General features: G+C 42.3%; 1 protein-coding gene across 1 annotated transcript in view; it reads right to left on the minus strand.

Moving 5' to 3' along the window:
• The window catches only part of LPCAT1 (lysophosphatidylcholine acyltransferase 1), a 168,268-nt gene that overhangs the window by 50,686 nt on the left and 91,914 nt on the right, over positions 1-25,668 (minus strand). The window contains exons 11-12 of the mRNA XM_077809180.1: positions 21,399-21,552; positions 12,116-12,214 (exon numbers count right to left, since the gene is read on the minus strand). Of these exons, the coding sequence (XP_077665306.1) occupies positions 12,116-12,214; positions 21,399-21,552 (253 nt within the window). The remainder of the gene's footprint in view (positions 1-12,115; positions 12,215-21,398; positions 21,553-25,668) is intronic.

A 25,668-nucleotide genomic window follows, 5' to 3' on the forward strand; every position in this document is an offset into this window, starting at 1 on the left:
CAAACCGCATAAAATTTGCCCCACTCTTACTGATTATATTCATTTTAAAAATGTCCACTTAGTCACTGATTACAATTCGAGGGTTTTAAAAGGTTCTAGTCTCAGAATCAGGCACAACAGAATTAAGCTCAATATCTGGTTGGGAACCCTGATGTACACAGCAGCAATACTCATACTGAGGGCAGAGCAAAATTTAAATACATTTAGTAAAAACACAAATGCTTCAACCCAAATGGAGGCATAGTTATAGTACAGTATGAATGGTGTCCTGTACCATCCCTTACATATAGCCACAGTCCTCTCATGGAAACCTAGTAGTGGGAGACAGGTTGTGTTCCATGATGGTCCAACCCTGCCTCTGGCATGTCAAACAAGTCTGATGGTCAAGAATTCAAATCTTTCGTGGTGGTTTGGCCTGTTATAGGGCCTTGTGACTGCCATGAATATTCATATAAACACCTGGCCTCCTTTGTCCATAACTGACTGACTCACTCTAATAATGTTGGGGTGTCCTTATTCTATAGGTTAGTATATTAATGATCTCAACTCATCATATATGTCAATTTGTTGCCAAGGCAAATTTGTGGTTACACACCTGCTGATGTTCCTATCCTAAAATGTCCAAAAGCTGGTGTCAGTTCATATTCCTGCAGTTACCTGGTATCACTTTATATAAAAATACCCATACCATAATATTTCCAGTTCCCCAGTAACTCGGGGTCACTGTTGCGTAACTCACTTATGCTAAAACTCATAGACCTCAAAGCCTTATGCTAACTGCTCAGGCTAGATTATAGGATATAGGCCTAGAGGTTTCTTGTGTTACAGCTACATAAAGCACCTTTAAGCTAGCTCTGTGGGCTACAGATCTTTTCTCAGTGCTAGAAGCAAAGCACTGGAAGTTTCTCATTCAGTCTGCTGTCAGTTTGCCCCACCAGAGGAAATTTTGATCTGCCACACTGTGATCTATGCATTACTTATGAGGAACTAGAATGGATTCACTCAGTGTCTGCCAAGTGCACAGCAACTAGGAAAGTCTTGTAGGACAGAGTCCACTCATGCAGCTGCAGGAGTTTCTCACACAGGGGTATGACTGCTACCTCCCTGCTTATAAAACATGGTGGCCTAATTGTCCTTTGACTCAGGACCTTTCAGAGACCTGGTATCTTAAAAGTCCTCAGCATGTACAGGACAGCCTCATCTCCAGAACTACTATGTGCAGCAGCTACTCCTGGAAAGACTATGTTCCCTGGATGTGAAAACTTTCTGTGTGATCTCATCAGACCAGACACATCCATAGTCACCACAATATAGACCAGAAGTTTTTTGGACATTCAATCCTAGTGGTAGATTGTCCCTGATTGCTACCAGACCTGAGAAACCTTAAGACTTATTAGGATGCAACACAAAGAATCTCTGATATTTGATTCCATTTGAATCTCAAAAAGTCCACTGAAAGCACCCCATTTGGAAATGTATCACGGGAACAATGAAGTCAGCCCTATTACGGCCAGCAGTCACAACATAGCATGGGCTAAGCCAGGGGTGGGCAAACTATGGCCGCAGGCCAGATCGGGCCCCTCAGGGCTTTGGATCCGGCCTGCGGGACTGCCCCCCGTGGCGCTGCAGGCCCCGTGCCGCTCTCAGAAGTGGCTGGCACCACGTCCCTGGGGCCCCGGGTGGGGGGCAGAGGGCTCCGTGCATTTCCCTTGCCTCCAGCACCACCCCTCACAGCCCCCATTGGCCAGGAACAGGGAACCGTGGCCAATGGGAGCTTCAGGGGAGGTACCTGGAGGCATGGCAAAGGCAGCGTGCAGAGCCCTGTGCCACCCCGGAGCGGCTTTAGGTAAGCGGCGCCGGGCTGGAGCCCAAACCCCTCCTGCACCCCGCTCCCCAACACTCTGCCTGCACCTCGCACTCCTTGTGCACCCCAACTCCCTGCCCTGAGCCCCCTGCCTGCACCTCGCAGCCCTCCTGCCCCCCAACCCCCTGCCCTGAGACCCCCGCTGCACCCCAACCCCCTGCCCTGAGACCCCCACTGCACCCCAACCCCCTGCCCTGAGCTCCCTCCCGCAGTCCCCATGCCTCCTGCGCCCCTGCCCTGAGCCCCCTCCTGCACTCCAACCCCCTTCCCTGAGCCCCCTCAAACACCCCGCATCCCTCCTCTGCCCCAATCCCTTGCCCTGAGCCCTTTCCTGCACACTGCGCCCCCTCCCACACCCTGCATTCCCTCCTGCACCCCAAACCCCTGCCCCAGCCCTGCATACAATTTCCCCACCCAGATGTGGCCCTCGGCCCAAAAAGTTTGCCCACCCCGGCTTAAGCTGTCACCTGCTGTCTCTTGTTTAATCTTTTTGCCAGAATGGAGATATCTTGGATTCTGTGCCAGGGCAGGAAAGATTACAGTTTTGAGTACAAAGCTCTACTAGACATACCTAATGTCTAATAGGAATAAATTAGGACTTTGGGAAGTTTATTATAAAACCTAAGGATTTCAGCACCTTGATGGTGACATAACTGACCCTTTTAATCTCTCCCAAACCCTGCCCATCAATCATCTGAGTAAGGAAATGTGGATTTACAGCTTTGACAAGTAGGATATGACTGCTTCCTAGTACTTCATGAAAACAAAACATTAGACAAAAAGGGGAAAAAAACAAAAATTGACAATCTGAAATGCTTGCCAAGCACTGGAAATAGCTCTGTGTGTGTATGTGTGTGCCTGAAAGTCCAAAGTCCACACCGACTTTCTTAAAAAAAAAAAAAAAATTGTGCTGGCTACCAAAATGATTGTCTTGATTTTTTAATTTTTTCTGCATACTAGTTCAGTTCCCCAATATCTGAGATTGGCCAGTGCCCTTCTGCCTTTTTGACAATCAGGAAGTAACTAGATTAAGGCCCCTTATTTCTTTTGCACAATGTCATAGGCCTGATGGCTGTCTTTACCAGGAGGGATTTATTTCATGCAACAGCACTTCCTCATATTGAGGTATCTAAGAGAATCACAGGGCTGGGGAGAACTGGAAAGTTGTTTTCATTTTCAAAAAAGCTGAATGTATTGCCCAACTGAACAGTGCTCAGGACCCATGTTTCAGTGATGATTGGCGGGGGGTGAGGGAATCACTGGGGCTAAAAGCCTCAAAAAGTCTGATCTTGAGATAGAGTTGGCAGGCTGTCCATATGTGCCAGAACCCCTCCAAAGCATTTTGAATTTTAATGCTTGGAAAAATGGAGCTTAAGAGCTTTTGCCTTATGTTAGTGGTGATGAGGCCAAGTGTCTTGACAATGGGGGCACTGAGCTCCCTTGAAGTTAGTCATAGATATGAAGGATAGCTTTCGAAGAGAAAGCTTTTCCCCCTCTCTCCTTCAGAGGAAAGTCATGAGGGATGAGAGAGACTTGACAGAATGTAATAAGGCTTTAGCGTATTTTGAATTTTGTTATGATGCTTCTATCTTCTCCCAGTCAAGCTCTCCCTGCTATATGGAAGCTCCTTGAGCTTCTTCTGGACCTATAGAATCATAGAATATCAGGGTTGGAAGGGACCCCTGAAGGTCATCTAGTCCAACCCCCTGCTCGAAGCAGGACCAATTCCCAGTTAAATCATCCCAGCCAGGGCTTTGTCAAGCCTGACCTTAAAAACCTCTAAGGAAGGAGATTCAACCACCTCCCTAGGTAACGCATTCCAGTGTTTCACCACCCTCTTAGTGAAAAAGTTTTTCCTAATATCCAATCTAAACCTCCCCCACTGCAACTTGATCCACATGCCTACAGCCAAGACCACCCCTGTGGAATTCCACCCCTGAAGTAGCAGCCCCTGCCATGCTGACATCAAAGGCCATCCAAACTTGATACTAGGCCACGTCTACACCCTTCATAAGATTCTTGAGTTTTTGTGTTTGTTTCTCCCTAGGGAAAGGGATTAACCCAGGGAAGACCTTCACAGTTTACATGTGTAAGCCTGGTAATCCACAGTTCTGAGGCTGCAACTGCAGACTGATAAACTGTCTTTGAAATGGATTTCAGTTTTGCAGGTCTAAAATCTGAGGTGCACAGCACTGAGCATAGCCCTATAGTTATAACCATCTCAAAGCACCAGGCTCTGTCTTCTTTGCAGAGGCTACATCTCATCCAAAGTACTTGAATTCAGTACCACCAACTTTGAATAGTGGAAATAAAAAACAAGGACTTTGAGGAGCTTTGAGGATATAACTGTGCTGGGTGCTCTGGAATTAAGGCTGCCTCACTGGACCTTGCAAGGGGAGGGTGTGACATTATCGGGGTAAATATGACCACGTAGATCATTGTTGTTACCACTGGCATATAATTGCAACAAATCTTGTTTCAGAGTAACAGCCGTGTTAGTCTGTATTCGCAAAAAGAAAAGGAGTACTTGTGGCACCTTAGAGACTAACCAATTTATTTGAGCATAAGCTTTCATGAGCTACAGCTCACTTCGATGAAGTGCCACAAGTACTCCTTTTCTTTTAACAAATCTTGTATAAATTATGTCAAGTAAGGTGTCTGTGGAAAGATTATGATTTGCTGAATATGATTATTCTATTTGTATTCATGTATCATTTTTGTATTTGAAATTACGAGCATTGGCTATATTACGAGCATTGGCTGTATTTCAAATATGTTTGTTCCTGGGGTAACGTCCACAAGGTATTTAGCTTGCACATCTTGAAGGGACTATTCAAATTAAGTGGCTCATTAAGGAATACTTAACTCACAATGGACCATGGAAGATGCCTATCTACATTTAATGGACTTTCCTACTATGACTAAGTAAAATCATGCATAGACACGTGACTTGCCCATGTGACTCCAAACACAATCTTGCTACCTGTAATTTTCCACTAGCATTGCTGAGGGCTTTGTTTGAAACAATGGCTTGCCCTCCACATGCCAGAAGCTATAAAAGGCCCAGGAAACATGTCCATTTTGCCTCTTTCCTTCTTAAGCCTCTGGACTATAAACTTATACTAATGGGAGCATTCTAACCAAAGGACTGAGGACCTTCCAGTGATTTGGAAGCAACCAGAGACTTGACTTAAGCCAGCAGTTTATTCCATCACTGCTACAAGCCTGATCCAAGAACTTTGCAATTATTGTATGTATTCGATTCCTTTAGCCAATTTTAATTCTCACCTTTCTTTCTTTCTTTCTCTCCTTCTTTCTTTTTATAAACAAACCTTTAGATGTTAGATACTAAAGGATTGGCAACAGCGTGATTATTGGGTAAGATCTGAGTGGTATATTGACCTGGATGTGTGGCTGGTCCTTTGGGATCAGAAGAACCTTTTATGTGATGAAATTGGAACCACCCATCTTTAAGTCTAGTGTTTTTGGTAGTGATACAAGCACCGGAATACCTAAGGGAACTGCTTTTCTGACTTCTTGTTAGCTAGTGTGGTGAAACAAAAGTTTACTTTTGTTGCTTGATGGTATATCTTATGGGAGAATAACCACTAGTTTTGAGGTGTGTCTGCCCTATTTCTCAGCAGTTTGTCCTGAATTTGGTATTCTGAGTTGTGACCCATGAAGGCATGGTTACAGTGGTGTGATCAACAGAATCCACAGAACCAGGTCAGTTAAGCTTTGGATCAGAACCCCATACTTTTGAAATTTTATATTTGAGTTTTAAAGTTTTAAAGGTTAAAGATCAGCGACCATGAGCCAGATGGCATCAGCAGAAGCAATCAAACTGCAAGCCCCGAGAGCCTGTTTCCTGAACATGAACAAAGACTGACAGAACTCAGAATGCAAGAGAAGCAAGCCTTGGCCCATCTGGAAAAAGAAGCTGCAGAGAGAGCCAAGCAAGCTGAAGAGAGAGCCAAAGAAGCTTACTGGAGACAAATGCAACGGCTAGCTGCTGAGGAGAGGGCTCACCAGATGCAACAAGTAACTGCAAGACTTAAGCTCCAAATCAAAAAAGCAATGGAAGAACAGCAGAAACTGTATCTTCTTGGAAGTCCAGTTTATAACAATGCTGGTATGTTGTACGACTCTAAGCAGTTGTCTGTCATAACCAATTATGCTATGACCAGGTTGGGAAGTTGGAAAATAGATGTTTGTACAAAAAAGCAGTTTGTATGTAAATTAAGTTTCTGAATGTTTATCTACAATCTCAGAAGTGAATCTGGAATTAGATGAAGCAGAGAGAGAACTCATTGATCACGAAAATGTTTCTTAGAGCAGATTAAAGTTGATGGTCAGGTTAAAGCCCTAATTGAGGAAGAAAAGGGTAGATTTTTTTGTGGGTGAAGGATTGTTGGCAATTGAAGTTTGTGAATGTAAGCCTGAACAAGGTAGAAATAATTTATTTAAAGTAGCTCAGTGTAATGAGACTATATGTGGAGAATAGCAGTTTATCTGTTGGAACTGGCAACTTGACTGTTAAGGAAGCTGTCTCACTTTCCAAGTATATGTCTGCAGTCAGCCATGGGTGCTGGGACAAGGGAAAGGATATCTCCAATTGCTTGTCTATTGAGAATAGCAGCAAGCCTGCTGAGAAAAAGTTTTTCTCCAATTCTTTGTCTGTGAAGCAGACAGAAGTTTGTCAGCCTCTGATGGCTGAAAATTTATCAGTTGCCTCAGAGTTGGTTCTGGATTTAACTAAAGCCCAGGAAGAAAATGTTCCTAAGTTTGTGTCTGCTAGGGAGAATGACACTGTAACTAGGTCGTATCCAGTTAATGTCCTAACAAAGTCCCAGGAACCAAGTGATTCTGGTGCTTCTATTTTGATGGTTGCTAGTGTGTTGCTGAGAAAAGGTATGACAACTCTGTTTAATCAGGTTGATATCATGGCCAGGGCACAAGGAGAGCACAAAGGTAATTTGACTGTGTTACTCACTGACAGTATGGAAACTTGTGACAAGAAGGGAATGGTCCCTATGCTTCTGTGTATTGAGCCTGGTAACATGCACGTTGTCAAGGAGGGAAGCTGTAAAGAGAAAGAGAGTGCCTCTAACTTTTTAACTGTGGAGTCTTGTAGCTTGCCTGAAAGGAGGTTGTGTAAAAATCTTCCTAATGGGCCAGAGATGATTCTGGGTATAACAAACTCAGAAGGAGTTGCTTGCATCTCAGCACAGTAATGCTTCTGTGGAGCAAGATGAAGGTGAATTGTTGCTAAAAGAAGCTCCTAAGGAGAAGAATCCTCATGGTAGTTTTTGCAAGCAGTTTGCTGTAACTGAGGGGTGTGGAAGTGAATTGAGGTAAATCAGGGTGAATTTCTGTCTGTAGAAGGCAACAATTTATTTGTTGAGAAATTTGTTTCAGTTCCTAACTGCCAGAGTCTTTCAGATGTTATGAGCTCACTGAATCTGCTTTGGAAAAATCTAGTGTGGATAGCTTAAAAGGAGGCTTAATTAACTGATATTGGAATTGAACAGTTTATGTCTCAGGTTCAAAAGAAAGGCTGGATTCCTGGCTTTACACAGCAGAGCAGCTTTGCAAATATTATTATTATTTGCATAATGAACCTTTCAAAGAAAAAGCCTGTTTTGATCAAACTATGATTTTGATAAACCATTTCTGTTATATGCCGATACTTCTAATATTGGGTGAGAAGCTGTAGTAATACAGGACCAAGAATGGGAAGTTCCTATGATGCATTCAACTGTGTCTGGGACACCCCTTCCTGCATCAATTTTGTGTTGGGATTGTGACATTATCTGATTAAATACGACCATGTAGATCATTGTTGCTAACACTGTTATATAATTGCAATAAATCTTGTACAAATTATGTCAAGTAAGGTGTCTATGGAAAGGTTATGATTTGCTGTATATGATTATGCTATTTGTATGCATGTATCATTTTTGTATTTGAAGTTATGAGCACTGGCTGTATACCTGTATTTCAAATACATTTGTTCCTGCGGTAATGCCCACATCTTGAAGGGACTATTCAAATTAAGTGTTCATAGTGGATATAAAAACCAAGGACTTTGAGGGTGACTGTGCTGGGTGCTCTGGAATTAAGGCTGCCTCATGGGCCTTTACAAGGGGAGGGCCCCAAGTCTGCACATGTGCCACTGGTCTTGGCACTCAAGTCTGAGCTGACAAACATATGCTTAAAAGATCCTTCCTTCATTGCATTCTTGACCAGCCTTGTGAGGAACTTATGAGAACCTCTGTGGTGTGTTTCAGTCAGGGAATGGAGATGCGTACCATGCAGGGAGGTATCTCTTGATGTATATTGCAACCATGCTCACCATGAGGCTCCCAGCCAGAGAACATAATGGGTACAGCCATCCCTTCTTGGAATTGGTTCGGTCAAAGTGATAATTTTTGAAGCCGAACACCTTGTTTCTTTCCTTCTTGGAAAACATCATGTTGGAAAAGAAAAAATAGAAAACCCCTCTAATTAAATAATGCACCAAAGCAGCAACAGTGAAACCTGAAGATGCTGAGGAGGTACAGGAGTGAGGAGACACTGATGTGCCAAGCTGAAAGTACTGAAGATTCAAGATGTCAAGTATACAAGATGCAGGCAAAAAGAGACCAAAGCCACAGCATACCAAAAGAGCAGTGCCAAGTGCTGAAACAGCAGTGCTAAAGTACCACGGCAAAGGTAATGAATCAGTGTACTGCAAGCAAAGCTGCTGGAGTGCCAAACATTAAGCAAGGGGAGTGAAGTGCAGATGCACTGAAACAGGTGGCATGGAGGCATGGAAGAACCTACTTGAGCCCCGAATGAATCACCTTAGGCAAAACCAGATGCTGACTAGAAAGGTTAGACAGAAAAAGATACCACTGAGCTTATCACAAAGATGACCATAAAGTAGGGCACTCCTCTACTGCCTGCAGCCAAGAAAGAACTGGTATAGAATGTCCAAACAATGGCGATATAGTCTAAGGCAGGGGGATGTAATGTAGAGGCCTGGATCAAGCTCTATCCTGCTATTGTTGCCCTCCGTAGGCAAGAAATCTGACTTGTGGGAGTTAGAACTGTTTTGTGCTAGATAACACAAACCTAAGAGTAAGAACACTGTACAGACGGTGAATGTCATCAACTTCTCCCTCATCTTAAAATACCATTTCAGCAGTGGTTTGGAGCTTCCAACCAATTATTACCAACTTTCTGTTCAGCAACTAAGGACTTGTCTACACGGTGGGGTTATGTGCTCTATAGGGGTGTGATGTCCAAAGCACACTAAAGTGCTGCACATTAACTGGTCTGTGTAGACCATGCTGGTGTGCACTGAAGGTTCTCTAGTAGAATAAATAGTACCACGTTTAGGTGTACTAAGGAACCTTCAGGTCTACATGGACCAATTAATGCACAGTGCGTCAGTGCGCTTTGGAAATTACCCCCTGTAGAGTACATTACCCCACCACATACAGAAGCTCTGAGATTGGTGTCTGTTGGGACACAGCATGCTAGTAAAAGGCAGCTGGACTTCATATAGGAGGCAGGAGAACTGGTCTAAAAGGGTCAAGGAACTTTAAAAAAAGAGCAAAGAAGGATTACAAAAATAAATTTAAAAACATTCAAAGTAGTAGGGAAAAGGAGTTTCTAACATTTCCCCTATCATCATCTCTTATCCTTTTGCTGGGAAATATTTTCTTCCCCCCCCCCAAACTAAAGGCGTATTTTCTTTTTCAAATAAGGCATTTTAATGAATGAGCAAGGCTTTCGAATATATAAGCTATTTCAGGATGTGTATTAGTAGCCTACTTGTGCATTTCTCAGATGGATGAAGGCACTTGGCATTTAGCTTTGGTGCTAACTTGGGCTTATACCTATAAGCCTACTAATGCACACTGTTGTGTATTATTGCTATGGAAGGAAATGGTGAGTACCATTTACGATATCAGGAAGGGCATCGTTCTCTATTGTACTGAACTATGTCACAATACCTCTTTCTAAAACCTGCAACGCTTTGACTGCACCTAAGCAGACAATGCTGCAAAGCATCAAGTTAACAAGAGAGTGGTTTAAGTTTAAAAAAAAGAAAAGAAATGGACAACGAGCCCTCAGTTCACATTATTTCCCGCTGTATGCTGCATCAAGTGGCTGAATAATAATCTCTTTCTTATCTTCTGAAACACTTTGCTCTTTAAGAATGTACAGTACAGCTGTAATCCTTACAGAAGTCAACATATGACACTAGAAGAGCTGTTGTAATTAATCTACACTTTAAAAGTAGATACTCAATTACACAGAGAACAGGATCTAAAAGATAGAGATGTCATGCAAAATACTTACAATGATATAGCAAAGTCTATAATATACTTTTACTCTGATCATCTTTTTTTATTCCTTAGCCACTCATGTTCATAATTCATATTTAGTGATGAATGCAAGACTTGCAAAATTCAACAAGAGTAACAACTCTAAGGGTTCATCCTTAACTTAAGTGCTGGATAGCTACATCTCTTGCTTAACGGTGTGGTGTTTTGTTTTGTTTTTTGCAGAATTTGTATTTCACTTGAAGAACTGATATAAGCAATGCCATCAAAAGAACTCTTTTGCCAGTATTAGCTGCATCTACATTAGCAGGGATTGCTGGCACAGCTATACCAGCAAATATTTTCTAGTGTAGACCTGGCCTTTGGGTAACAGAGGACAAATATTACCCCCCCCCCAGTTTCTCCTATCCCTCCCCCCTCTCCCAAAAAGAAATTTTTAAAAAGCCTGTTGAATTTCACTACTTCTGCCCCTGACAAATGCAAAGAAATCACAAATAGTAAAATAAATACATATGGGTTATTTCTTTATCACAGTCTCCTGTGCAAAGTCAAGTATACCCCAGTGTGGACAAGTATCTCTCTTAGAAACTAAGATAGTTACAACCGGCCAACTCACACATATGGTGTAAGCTGCTAACTGCCACCCTCATAAATATGAGTGTCTAGGGAGGAGGTTGTTACCTAGGGAGGTGGTGGAATCTCCTTCCTTAGATATTTTTAAGGTCAGGCTTGACAAAGCTCTGGCTGGGATGATTGGTGCTGCTTTGAGCAGGGGGTTGGACTAGATGACCTCCTGAGATCCCTTCCAACCCTGATATTCTATGATTCTATGACAATTCAAGAAGCTAATGTATCTTGGCTCTGGCTGATAAGATCACAATATGACAAAGCTAGCTAAAGACAATACTATATCAAAGGAAGTATTAAGTTATCCTTTTTAATTAGAATGCAATGGAGAAAGTCACATCAACACTGCAAATATGTACCACATATTTGGTACACAAATAGACTAATGTGAATTTATTTTTAAACCCCTACAATATATCGTTATTAGTGGATCTGACATTAAAGATTTCCCTAATTCTTAATATATAATGCATTCTCCTAGGACCTCAGAAGATGAGCAATGATCTCCAGGCAGATATGTTATTTCCCCTGAAAGACTCCCAACGGTGATCCAGACTCTGCCAGCCCCTTCTCAGCTCAAGTCTATCCCCGCCTCCCCACTCCTGTCCCCACTCTCTTCTAGATCTTGTGCTTGTGTCGTCTGTGCTGGTGGCTCCCGTGACTTACAGGAGTTGGGGGAGGGGGAGGAGAGAGACTGGCAATCAAACGCATCTCAGGGAAGAGCATTTCTGTGAACCACAAGAAGCACAAGATCCTGGTGGTAGGGTTCGGGACGAAGGGGGCAGTAGTGATCTAAACAATGAGATGAGGGAGAAAGGTGTATTCCTGTGAATCAAACATGTAAAATTTCACCCCAAAACGTAAGTGTTTCAGAAAATGTTAATCATGTGAAAAAAGAGGTTACAACAGAAACACATTTTAATAACGCATAAGCACAATGGGTAAGGGGTAAGTTTGGAGGTTTCAACATAACGGCCCCCAGTCATCCAATGCAACTTGCTAATGCAGATCCCTGTAGAGATGCACCAAACTCAGTGGGTCTCAGCTCATGCACAGGAAAGCATGCTACAATCATATGATAGGACTAGTGCCTAAATCTGTATTTAATTACTTCTGAGGTGCTTGATCTCTGAAACTAAGCAATGTATTAATGCTTTTTTTAAAAGTGTAAATGTGAATAAGAAGAATATATAGAATAAAATTCAGTGTAATCAAATTTATTTTTTTTTAAATGGTTCTGTATTTTCTACATATTGTGAGAAGAACATTGTAAGAAGTTGCTACTTGCCTTAAATGCCAATTGAATGGTTTCTAAAGTTTTGGATGGCCTACATACTACAGAGAGAGCAGTCACATATTCCCGCAGATCAATTACACCATCTTCATTCTGCAAATAAAATAAAATAAATCAGAACTCTGTCATCTGCCTCAGAACTCCATAAACATTTAAAAGCTATTAAAGGAATGTTAAATATTATTAAATATAACATACACATAAACCCACATGAAGATATTCTGAAAAATGTTTGTAAAATTTAGAGGTTGAGATTTTCAAAGATGACTAAAGGAGTTAGATCCCAATTCCCACTGAATTCCATTGAAAAAGGGGGGCTTAACGCCCTTGGTTTTTTAAAAAATACCAATCAGAGAGTGTAATTCTATGCCAAAATTTGCATTTCTAACTTGGAGTGGACTGAAGAATGAAATGTACCATAGAAAGGAAAATATATACTGATCATATCTTTTCTAACTAACAACATGAAGTTCAAATTACTATGATCAAAATTCAGTCAAAAAAAGTTAGTTTTAACAGTGAAAAGATTTTATTTTATTTTCCACCATGGTATGGAGAATGGTCATTTTCCTAATACCTTGCTTGGAAATTGTGGATGTCAATTATACGGTTTGGTACTGTTTTGAAAAGTTACTCTACAAAAGTTCTCATTTGTATAGCCAAAGATGTCCTTATGGATCTGATGGAAAACATCACTATTTCTTCCAGTGGACAAATCTATCTTGTTTGGAAGGATAATTACACAAGCTAAGATTCAATTAGCTCGAGTAGATTTTAAAACCTTGTCATCTTTGTAATGGAGATGGTACGTAATGCAGAGTCTATGTGTTGTTTTAAAACCTGGTTATAGCATCCTGGAAAAACGTGCAGGTACTGTCAAATGCAATCCACTCCTGGCATCCAAATGAAATGTCACTCTCAGTAGATTATGCAAATCTTCATAATATGATTGTCCCTCTCCTTTGTTACATTCTTTGACCAGCAGTGAAATAGAATAATAGAATATCAGGGTTGGAAGGGACCTCAGGAGGTCATCTAGTCCAACCCCCTACTCAAAGCAGGACCAATCTCCAATTTTTGCCCCAGATCCCTAAATGACCCCCTCAAGGATTGAATTCACAGCCCTGGGTTTATTTATCAAACCACTGAGCTATCCCTCCCTCAAATAGCTGACCTTTAAATCATCATCGCTGGGAATATGACTTAACAGCTCAGAGAGATGGAGAGGTGTATACTTCAACTTTTCAGCAGTTCCAAGAAAACCAAATTATTCATCCACAAGGCCAATGTACGGATGAACTAGCAGATATTATAATCACTGACATCAATGTCTTGTCCCCGAACAATCCACCTTTCCTTACACTGACCTCAAATATCTCTATGGTTTATCAGTGAATTATGGCAGATGAAGCATGCAGTCAGACTCAAACCCTAGGATCGTAAAACCTGATTTGAACCCATCTGCTGACAGCACAATGGGTTTAGTACAGGATTATGCCACTTTGCTAAAGGAAGTGAAAGTCCCTGGTGGTGAAGCACTAGAATGCATTACCTAGGGAGGTGGTGGAATCTCCTTCCTTTGAGGTTTTTAAGGTCAGGCTTGACAAAGCACTGGCTGGGATGATTTAGTTGGGGATTGGTCCTGCTTTGAGCAGGATTTGGACTAGATGATGTCCTGAGGTCCCCTCCAACCCTGATATTCTATGATTCCCTGTCCTCCACCATTACAGCTGCAAAAATCAGCAAAATTATTTTGCATAATGAACTTGCAAGTCACTTGGCTTACATTAACCAAACATCAGACTGAAATACTGAACACTGCAAAGAGCTCTCATCCCATTTGACAGAAAATTCAACAAATATAAGATGAACTTTTTGAAACAGAAAACTGTCAGATTAGAAAGCAATAACCACCCTGCCACGCAAATTTGGTCCCATTGCAAAACAAAACTCCCACCCCAACTGATGAAAGCCAAACAGAACTGAGCTCAATTCTACTGAAATTATTAACACTTTCTTTAGGGAAAGCAAACCTGCCAGCCTTCCTGAAAAATGCAATAGCCCACTTGAACCTCACCCACACTTGATGCTGGAATGTGTCTGCAACTCCCTTCAGAATCACATAATATTAGGGTTGGAAGAGACCTCAGGTGGTCATCTAGTCCAATGCCCTGCTCAAAGCAGGACCAAAACCAACTAAATCATCCCAGCCAAGGCTTTGTCAAACTGGGCCTTAAAAACCTAAGGGTGGAGATTCCACCACCTCCCTAGGTAACCCATTCCAGTGCTTCACCACACTTCTAGTGAAATAGTGTTTCCTAATATTCAACTATATCTCGGTCACTCTGGATCCTATCCCTACCCTCCAGCGTATCTACCGCTCCCCCCAACTTAGTGTCATCTGCAAACTAGTTGAGGGTGCAATTAATCCCATCATCCAGATCTTTAATAAAGATGTTGAACAAAACCGGCCCCAGGACTGACCCCTGGGGCACTCTGCTTGATACTGGCTGCCAACTAGACATTGAGCTGTTGATCACTACCTGTTGAGCCCAGCAATCTAGCCAGTTTTCTATCCACCTTATAGTCCTTTCATCCAAAACGTACTTTTTTAACTTGCTGGCAAGAGTACTGTGGGAGACAGTATTAAAAGCTTTGCTAAACTCAAGATATATCACATCCACCGCTTTCGCCATATCCATAGAGCCAGTTGTCTCATCATAGAAGGCAATCAGGTTGATCAGGCATGACTTGCCCTTGCTGAATCCATGTTGACTGTTCTTGATCACCTTACTCTCCTCCAAATGCTTCAGAATGGATTCCTTGAGGACCTGCTCCATGATTTTGCCAGGGACTGAGGGGAGGCTGACCAGTCTGTAGTTCCTCGGGGTCTTTCTTCTCTTTTTAAAATATGGGCACTATATTTGCCTTTTTCCAATCATCCGGGACCTCCCTGGATCGCCACGAATTTTCAGAGATAATGGTCAATGGCTCTGCAATCACATCAGCCAACTCCCTCAGTACTTTTGGCTGCATTAGATCTGGACCCATGGACTTGTGCATGTCCAGTTTTTCTAAGTAGTCTTTAACCTGTTCTTTCACCACTGAGGGCTGCTCACCTCCTCCCCATACCGTGTCGCCCAGTGCAGCAGTCTGGGAGCTGTGAAGACTGAGGCAAAAAAAGCTTTGAGTACTTCAGCTTTTTCCACATCAGTAGTCACTATGTTGCCTCCCCAATTCAGTAAGGGTCCCACACTTTCCCTGACCTTCTTCTTGTTGCTAACATACCTGTGGAAATTCTTCTTGTTACCCTTCACATCCCTTGCTAGCTGCAACTCCAATTGTGCCTTGGCCTTCCTGGTTACATCCCTGCATGCTCTAGCAATATTTTTATACTCCTCCCTAGTCATCTGTCCAAATTTCCACTTCTTGTAAGCTTCCCAAAACAAAATCATCAAGAAAGTACTGAAAACCAAGCTCCAGATAAGACACAAATTCAATGGACATCTTCAGTCCTCCTGTGATTAGACTTGGATATGGCATGGACCTCAGCCCTTGTAGGTCTAATAGATCATCTCCTTATGGCAATGAGAACCCCCCTCTCAAATCTCAGTGGCCATAGAATCATAGGACTGGAAGGGACCTCAAGAGGTCTTCTGGTCCTGTCCTCTACACTCATGTTAGGACTAATTCTTATCTAGATGATCCCTGACAGGTGTTTGTCTAACCTGCTCTTAAAAACCTCCAATACTACTACTTGATAGTACTATTATACTACTTGACCCCTGCAGCTTTTGTCAACTGATCACTTAGATATAGTATATATAAGCGGATAAGTAACATTAGTGTAAAACTCATGAGAACAGGTTTATTGTCTTGCACTAGTCATGTTTCCCTCACACTGAAGAGATCACTCTGTATAACTGACCTGTCCTCTTAGTTCCAAATCCACCAATCTTAGTGTCATATGCAATGATTTTACACTTTCATCTAGATCACTGATAAAGATAGCATTGAGTCAAGAACACGCGAGACTTCCCCGCACCCTCTCCCCTCCCCCCCACACACATACACTAGATACACTCCCTAGATGTAATATACTTGGGCTTGTATAAGGCATTTGACTTAGTACTCACAACATTCTGATTAAAAAAGTCAGTGCTATACAATACCAATAAAGCACATATTTAATGGAATGAGAAGTGGCTCAAAAAGAGGGTATTTCTAGTGAGATTCCACCTGAGGTCTGGACCGGATTAGCCAGTCATTGAGATATGGGAATACATGAACCCCCTTTTTCCTGAGGAAAGCCGCTACTACTACTACTACTGCCATACATTTGTTGAAGACCTGCGCGGTGGCCAACAGGCCAAATGAGAGAGCCGCAAACTGGTAATGTGTCTGGTTCATGGCAAATCTTAGGAACCTTCTGTCGCCTTGCAAAATTGATATGTGGAAGTATGTGTCCTTTAGATAGAGGCCGGCATACTAATCCCCTGGATCCAGCAAAGTAATGATAGTGCCCAAGGAGACCATGCGGAACTTCAAGCTCTTGAGATAGCGGTTGAGATGATGCAGGTCTAGGTTCAGTCTGAGATCCCCTTTGGAATTAGGAAGTAACTGGAATAAAACCTCTTTCCTCTTAGATAGTGTGCAACCTCTTCCACGGCTCCCACCCAAAGGAGGGACTGAACTTCTTGTTCCAATGGTTGTTTGTGAGAAAGATCCCTAAAGAGGATGGGGACAGGGTGTGGGAAGGCAGGGTGGATAAAAATTGAAGGATATAAACAAATTCTATTGCGTTTAGAACTCAACAGTCCAAGGTAATGTGGGTCCAAGCACGGAGGAAGTGGAAGAGTCGTTTGGAAAACAAACGGGTAACTGGATCCAGAACTGAGAGAATTGATATGTCATCTTCAAGAATCTTGTCCAAACCAGTGCTTTAACTACTTGAGTGTTTAGGGGCAGAATGCGTCAACCCTGAAGAGGAAATTGCTCTTTCACATCCGCTGGTCCTGCCTGGCAGGTTGCGCAAAATAGTGTCCTGTTTGTTGAGGCCTGTAGTGTTTTCTGGACCCTGAGATTTTAGGGTCGCCTTGGAGTCCTTACGTCCGTGGAGTTTAGCATCTGTTTGCTCTGAGAAGAGCAAGGGCCCTTCAAATGGGAGATACTGGAGGGTTTGCTGCACCTCTTAAGGAAACCCTGAAGACTGTAACCACAAGCTTCTGTGCCTGGTAACAGCCATGGCCATTGATCTGGCCCCAGAATCGGCAGCATTCAAGGCTGCCTGCAGGGATGCCCAGGGTACTGTCTTCCCTTCTTTGACTAGGAAGAGAACTCCTGTCTGGCCTCTTGATGGAGCATGTCCTTAAATTTCTGCATTGCTTCCCACATTAAAATCATAGCGACCTAGCAAAGCTTGCTGGTTCACTATTCGGAGTTGTAACCCACCCACTGAATATGCTTTTTGGCCAAACAAGTCCAGCTTTTTGGTGTCCTTTGCCTTGGGCATGGGGCCTGTTTGACCTTGATGGTCCCCCTCATTGGTGGCTGCCACTATTAGAGATCCTGGTGGAGGGTGTGAAAACAAAAATTCATACCCCTTGGCTGGTATGAAATATTTGCACTCCGTCCTTTTGGCTATAGGAGGGAGGGAAGCGGGGGTCTGCTAGAACACTCTAACTGGGTCCATGATCACCCCATTAAGGGGTAAAGCCACTCTTGAGGGACCTGCTGCTGACAAAATGTCCAGTAACCAGGTGTCGTCTCTCTGAGCACCTCAGCGTGGATACCCAAATTCAAGGCCACCTACTTTAAAAAGTCTTATGGCGCGGTACTGGAAGTGTCCTACTTTCTGAGGCCACAGAATATGAATGTGTCAAAATGGTGCCCTGACACAAGAGAAACTCCCAAGGGTTCCAAAAAGACCAGTCCTGGAGACCAAGTATTCAGGGGCACCATAGTGCCTGAGGCCCAGCAAGGGAGTAGTGCAAGAGATCTTGATGATGGGGAGAGCAGAAACCCCACTTCAGACTCTGATGAGGAAGACGAGCTATGCTGGGGAGACCAAGGCAGTGCTGAACCTCTCGGTGCCAGCGAATGGCACTGCGGAGAGGTCCGAGTTGAGGCTACCATAGGAGGTTTTTGCCTAGAGGGTGGCTGTGATGCCACATGAAAGTTGGAGGATGGTTCTCTGCCACTCATCGGTACCAGCAGTGCCAAGTCCTAACTCTCCGGGGACCCTGGGACTGGGAGAGTGAGTAGGTCTCTAGCAGCCGCAAACGCCTCTGGGGTTGATGGTTCTGAGAACTGACCAGTCCGCTGTCCGTTGTAGGATGGCATTTCCCATGCTGGAATTAGTGGAGCTTGAGAGAAGCACCAAGGCTGGCTGAGGTCCTGGAGAAGGATAGTGGCCTGACACAGGTCTCCCTCTTTCCAGATCCCCTTGCCTGCTTCCTTTTGGCACCGGGGAATGACTCGTCTGGTGCTTACAGTGCTTCTTCTCCTGCACTGGGAGGAGGATCGGTGCAGGGCTCTCAACTAGTGGAAGGAGTGCTCCACATCGAGGCGGAGATGCTTGGTGCCAAGTCCGAGCGCGGCTCTGATGCTGATCCTAAGGCTGCCTCCTGGTCTTTCTTGGTGCAGGGTCTGAAGTCCCTGCAGATTTGGCAATTGTCTTTCCGATGAGCACTTGAGACAGCTAGAGTGCGTGTTGTTCCAGGGCATCAAATTGCCACAGGAAGCACAGGGCTTGAAGCTTGGTATGCCACGGGAACGGACAATCCTCTCCAACAAAGTCCAGAGGTGTCCAAAACTCACTAACAACTAAAACTCCTAATAAACTACAACAACAATATACATGAGAAAGAAGAAAAATCACAAGGTGAGATTGTCTGAGCAAGAGGGAAATTTCAGCAATCATCCCGAGTGGTAAGCAGGAACTGAAAGGGCATGGGGTCGGTGTGGCCTTTTATACCAGTGCTATTCGTGCACAGAACCAGAGGGTGCTGGAGCCGACCCGACAGATACCACTGAGGGAAAAAATTCCAACAACTGTGCTCAGGGAGCACATACACCTACATTGGAATGGACATCTGCAAGCACTTGAAGAAATTGAAATCTGAGGAAGCTTTGTAATTTACTCTAAGGCTGAGGTTCAGACATTAGACAATAATTTGGTTTCAGCATTAAAATATTAATACTGTATACTTATTCAGTGAACATTCTTTGGTCTTGCCAGAATAGCAGCATATAAAGAACCATGACATCATCTGGTAAGAATTTGAGTTTGGTACCAAAGTGTTGCAGCTTGGGTATCTAAAGTTAGGTAATTTTCACCTGACTTACCCTGCTGATGAAGTGTGTGCTATTAGCTCCAACCCAGAAGGAGAGTTTGAGACTTTCTATGCAGAGAGAATTAGAAGAAGACACATTTGGCTAGTACAGCTATTTGCTAGACTGCAGAAGAATGCTGGGATTCAGGTATCCTGGGTTCAATTTCACATTCTGGAGACGTGCACTGTAGTGGTTATAGGCCCTTCTCTGCCTGCTTCTGCTTGTCCCATTTTCCTCTCTGACTCTATTGGTCCCTGTTCCCCTACGGTCCTATTTCCCCCCACGCATCCCACCTACTTCTATCTCTCTCCTCTACTCCTCACTCCTTGGGATCGAGTCAGGCTGCTCTCTCCTTCTCACTGTCTAGACACCAGCAGGAGATGCACTAATAGAAAAGGTTTCAGAGTAACAGCCGTGTTAGTCTGTATTCGCAAAAAGAAAAGGAGTACTTGTGGCACCTTAGAGACTAACCAATTTATCTGAGCATAAGCTTTCGTGAGCTACAGCTCACTTCATCCGAAGTTAGTTAGTCCCTAATAGAAAAGGAGAGTCTTTTTGTTTTTATTTTTGTTGCCTAACACCACAGAGGCCCCCAGCAACCAGGAAGGGCAATTGCAAGTTTAGCCCCTGCAGGAAGCTCAGGTGTTCTGAAGGGATAGCACTGGCAGTCTGGTTGCTTACAGAAGCTGTATGCAGATGGAAAGCGTTCAGGCAGACAGAATCTTCCGAGAATTTAGCTATCAGCCTCAAACAAACACCTACTAAGCATTTGCGAACTATAATTTTCAGAGGCTTACAACTTGGCCAGATTTGGGTGGCATTTTACGAATGATGGCAAAAGGCACATCCCTGACACAAGGATGACCCCTTTCCCCCCACACCACATTTCAAGCCCCCTGCTTCAAAGCATTTTTAAAAAGATATATTCTAGTTCAAAAGGAATTATTTTGGGGAAGTTCTATGGCCTGTATTGTGCAGGTCAGACAAGATGATCACAATCATCCTTTATAGCCTTGGAGTCTATAAATCTAGAGTTTCACAATGAAAGTGTTATAAGAATAAAACATGCACAAAACATATTTTCCCCTAACCTCATTATCTGAAATGGCTGAAGTGTTTTTGCTGAAGCTTCCCCCAATGTTTTTAAAATTAATTAAGCCAGAGACAGACATTCAGCATAGAAAATTCTAGCCCTAACAGATTACATTTAGTAAAATTATAAGCAACGGAAAACAGCATCTTATAGTGGAAAGCATCTGGTAGCATAAACTGTAGGCACTGCTACCAGCACTGCCTACAAATATTTGTCTGATTTGCAAAAGATGCCGAGTACTTGCAAGTGCCATTAAGGTCAAAGAGAACTCCAGATGCTCAGGACACCTGAAAATTTAATCAATTTATCTAAGCAACTCAGTAGGAGTTTGGTGCCTTACTTTAGGCATCCATGTGTGAAAAGTCTGTTTTGAATTTCCATTTGCGTGGCATCCTATAACATAAAAACTGACTCCTCCTTCATTGCACATGCACGCACGCACCTCCCCACTTTGTTTCTATTAAGGAAGATTTCATATGGCCAAAATATTTCTGTATGCTAATCAGCTATAGTATTAGAAATATATCTTATTGAATAATATTTTGTGCTCATTTTTTCTCTACACAAAGTTTTGTTTTTCATAATTGGTACTCCAAAACAAAACTGGTTTTGTCCGATTTCTGTACCATTAACCTTTCACTTAAGCCACGTTTTGTTTAGTTTACTGGATTAATTTAGACTTACTAGATAAGAAAAAAGCACAAGGATATCAAGAATGGGATTTTAAAAAGTGCTCAGCACAGGCTGTACTCTTCTCAGACTGAAGTCAATGACTGCATTTTTTAAAACCCCAATAGAAAGATATAAGGATGAATTTTTAATTCTCTACAACATTGTGGTATTTCTTACCTCAACAAAAAGAGCAAACATATTTTCTAACGTGTCAGAAATTGGGACTTCCAAGTATGCAGCAAACTCTTTAAGACTGACTCTTTTCTCTTTCTTTTTCTTGGCACTTTCGGAATATCTATCAAGATCTTTTTCAAGCTTCTCTGGTTTCAGCCTACGACAAACAACAACAACAACAACAAAAAGGAAAACATTTGACATTTTCAGACTACTTTAAAAGGAATATTGCAGCCTACTTCTAAAATCACTAAATGTTCCTTGCATTGTGTAAAACACTAAATGAGAGCACTGACTTACTTATTCTGATTCAGAATTAACCAAAATGCCTGGGGCTCAATATTTAAGGCTTCAAAGACAAATCACCCACTTAGTTTCCAAAATAGCTCAAAAACCTAATATTCATTATTATTATTTGTATTAAGTGTAGTGTCTAAGAGCACTAGTCATGGACCAGGACCCCACTCTGCTGATTCTTTACCCTTTCATGCAACTGTCAATTGCAGACTATTAGTAGAACAGTGACAAAATTATTTCCACGCTTGCTAATGTTACCGAATGGGAAAGACCTGATACATGTTGTTTAAAACCAAGATTACTAATAGTAATAGTAATACTAACAGTAATTAATCCTGTTTGTCAGAGTCCTCACTTTTCACATCCTACCCTGCGCATGCAGTTACTGACAGCATTATGGGGCCACCTAACAACAAGCAAGGAGACCAAAAGATCCATCAGTTGAGTCTAGTTAGTATATAATCATGAGTTCACCCATTTCCTTTCCAATTACAGATCCAGACCTGGTCTACACATAAATTTTGTACTGGTATAACTGTTTTGGTTAGGGGTATGACTTTTTAATCAAAATAGTAATATAGTTAAAGTGCTAATGATGGAAGCTGAAAGCTTATAAAATGTTATGCTTTGAGTTGCATGAAGAATAAGTTCTGTGCCCTTCCACCATAGCATCCACAAAATCTCAACCAGCAGATCTGTTTTGAATGGTGGATAGCCAAGTTAACTCAGCACAATGTGGCCTTTCCAGTTAGAGGGCAAATCCTTATTTCCAAAAGGTAAATGAAATCAATAGTAAAGGGCAGTGTCTATGCCCTAGTTTGTTCCCCTTTCTGCTACTGAGGCAGCACATAAAGGGAGCAGGAAATACACTGGGGATTCCCCCATGTTGGGGGCAATTATGGGTGGTTTACAACTGGCACAGTCAGGTCACACAACTCCTTTTTTCCTTGCAGGCCCTAGTGTTGTGGTCTGGCTATCCCCAGTGGCTCAAGTCAGAGCAGCCCCCATCCTGGATTGGAGGAGACAATCAGGAAATCAGAATAGGCTACTGATGCCCCCCTAACTCTCCCCCTTTCCTGGCTTGCCCATGATTGCTGCAAGGGGGAGAGGGGGTAATCCTTTCACTCCTCAAGGCTCTGCCAGGGACTGTTGAGCTCCTACTCAGCTCTCTGTGAGGCCCACCACTCATTACGGAAGCACACAAAGCAGACAGAGCTATTCTCTCCTCCGTTCCTATAATGCAGTAATCAGCCAATGGAGGATCTGCAGTAGGGAAGGGAGAACAGCCACTCAGAGTGCTTTAAGCTTAGACCAGAACTGTCCTGAGGCTGCAGCTGAAATTGAAAGAAGCAGTTGGGAGACAGAGCCCCTAACCACTTCTCTACAGCTATACAGCTAATTCAAACACTTCAGTTTAAAAATCACAGGATGCAACTTAGGAAGTACATTTCAATTCATAATCTAATACAAATTTCCTTCTTAGCACCATGGTCTCAATGGCCACAATTTAGAGCATCAAGGACCATAAGTGGACCACAAGTTGGACACCACTAATCTAGAGAGTCTGGCTGTGAGGCCTAATTTGAGATTCTTCTGTTGTGAGGACTTCTTCCCCCTCGCCCCAAGAAAATTGCTCAGGTTCAGACCAAACTGTCTGCACCCAAGGAAATAGGGCAATGTCTTGACAGAAAGAATCTGATTTTTAGTTATTGCCCTGTATTTAATGTACCCTTATTATTGAAAAAGTTATGATATTATTGAAAAGGTTATGCTCTCTGGAAGTAGTAATACAACTCTCCTTTCTTTTCATTCTGGATACAGTAAAGAGACTGCACCAGTGGTCAGTTATTTGTTCCTAGTGATGAAGTAGCCACATCATTATTAGATTTATCATGTGCCCGTCAACACTGACTATGGAGTGCTGATTCCTTTGCAAACCTCTAGACAGAGCTGGTCTCACATGGCTTCATTCTCTTCTTTTTAGGATATCTCAGAAGGTAGTTTCATTGCTCTTCCGTCATGAGGGATCTCATGTGGAGTTTTGCATGGCTCCATTTGTATCTCTACATTGTTCAGCCTTGTGTTGGGTGGAGTTTGGAGGAAGAACAGGAAAGGCAAGGGCTTTGATGGTTTTCAGTATATTGATAACACTCAGCACTATAGCTCCATCTATTTCAATAGTCTTACTAAATATCTAGCTGAGAATCACTTACATATAGACACCTGGCTAAAGTTCAACCCAGACAAAACTATGGTGATGGTGATGTTTGCAAGTGGGGGAGCACAATTAGAAGGCTTGGTGCAGATTACATGTCCCGAGTGTTTCTATCCACCATTTGTCACTTGAGTTCATAACTTGGAATCTGGTTAAATTCTCAACTATTGTCTGATGATCGGGTTTCGTGAATATCCAGGATGGCTTTTTTCCAATCTACATCCATCCAGGAGATTGCAACTATTATATTTTAAACAGGGAAGTGCTTAAAAATAAATAAAAGCAAGGTACCAAAAAACGAGGACATTGCCAAAGCAATGAAGCACTGAGGAAAAAAAGGTAAAGAAAAGGTTAAGGGGGACCCCAATGTTTCATGGAAATGCACCAAAGTACTTGAAGCAAAGGTCTCAAAAATGTAGAGAACTGACCAGACCTGACTGGAACGGAGGATCTGAAAAGGATATCTGATGAATTATTATTTGGATCTAGTAAATAGCTAGTGATTGCCAATGAGATATTCCTGCAACCAGCTCCTTTGAGGAATGCAGTCAGTCAAGGAATTGATGAGAGTGTTTGGAAGCCAGTGTTCATAGTTAACAGGGTGATGTGTGTTGGCCAATAGAGGGCCTGCCTCGTGCCTTACTCTGTAATCATAAGAACCAAACTTAACAGAAAAGAGAATTGTGTCAGTTTCATGCTACACAAAGATAAGCTGGAAAACTAGGAGGATCTTACAAGTGAGACTCCTAAATAGGTGGTATCTTTAGAGAAACACACTTTCAAGGGTGGTCTGGACACCACCATTATGAGGCCTACATTGATAGGGATAGTCTTTTCTGACTTCACTCAAGTGAGATGGAAGCACCATTGCCACATATTGTGATTTAACTAGATGCCTAAAAATCTACAATCCCACAAGATTGGTTAAAAAAAATCCTAGTTTAGATGGGAAGCGAAAACAACCATAAAAATGTAAAAAGACACACACAAAAAAGGTGAAGTCAATAGCAATGAATATACATTAGAAGTTAAGAATGCAGAAAATTGGTAAGGGAAGCTTAACAATGAAAAAGTCATTGGCCACTGGAGTTAGGACAATTAGAAGGAATTTAAAAAAACATAATCATGCATAAAAGGAATCCTAACACTAGTATAGGTTCATTTATAAATGTAGGTAATAAAAATCAAATAAATAAACCAAATAATAAAACCAAATAAATTGGTTAGTCTCTAAGGTGCCACAAGTACTCCTTTTCTTTTTGCAAAAACTGTCACTGATGCAGAAGAGGCAGAAGTGTTCAATAAATATTTCAGTTCTGTATTTGGAAATTAAATAGAAAGTATTTCATCATCTAGTTTAACTATAACTAAGAAGGAATTTAAACAGCTTTACTAAAAAATTATATGCAGTGTTGTAGCTGTGTTGGGATATTTGAAAGACAATAGCTTGTCTCAGATTGGTGCAGTCAAAGATACTACTTCATCTACCTTGTCTTACTGAAAGTTAAACATTCAGATGGAGCACATCCAAATGCCTTGCACTCAAGAGTCTGAAAGCGAGTTGGAGCACTAAACCATTGATGTTAATTTTTAAACAAACTTTGGAAGACTGGAAGAAAGTTAATGTTAGTCTGATATTTAATAGAGTAAATGAGATATCCCTGATCATTATAAGCCTGTTAGATAGCTATACATGAAAAATCACAGAATGATTGATAGGTTTCAGAGTAACAGCCGTGTTAGTCTGTATTCGCAAAAAGA

The sequence above is a fragment of the Eretmochelys imbricata genome, chromosome 2, assembly GCF_965152235.1.
Source record: "Eretmochelys imbricata isolate rEreImb1 chromosome 2, rEreImb1.hap1, whole genome shotgun sequence".
Lineage (NCBI taxonomy): Eukaryota > Metazoa > Chordata > Testudines > Cheloniidae > Eretmochelys > Eretmochelys imbricata.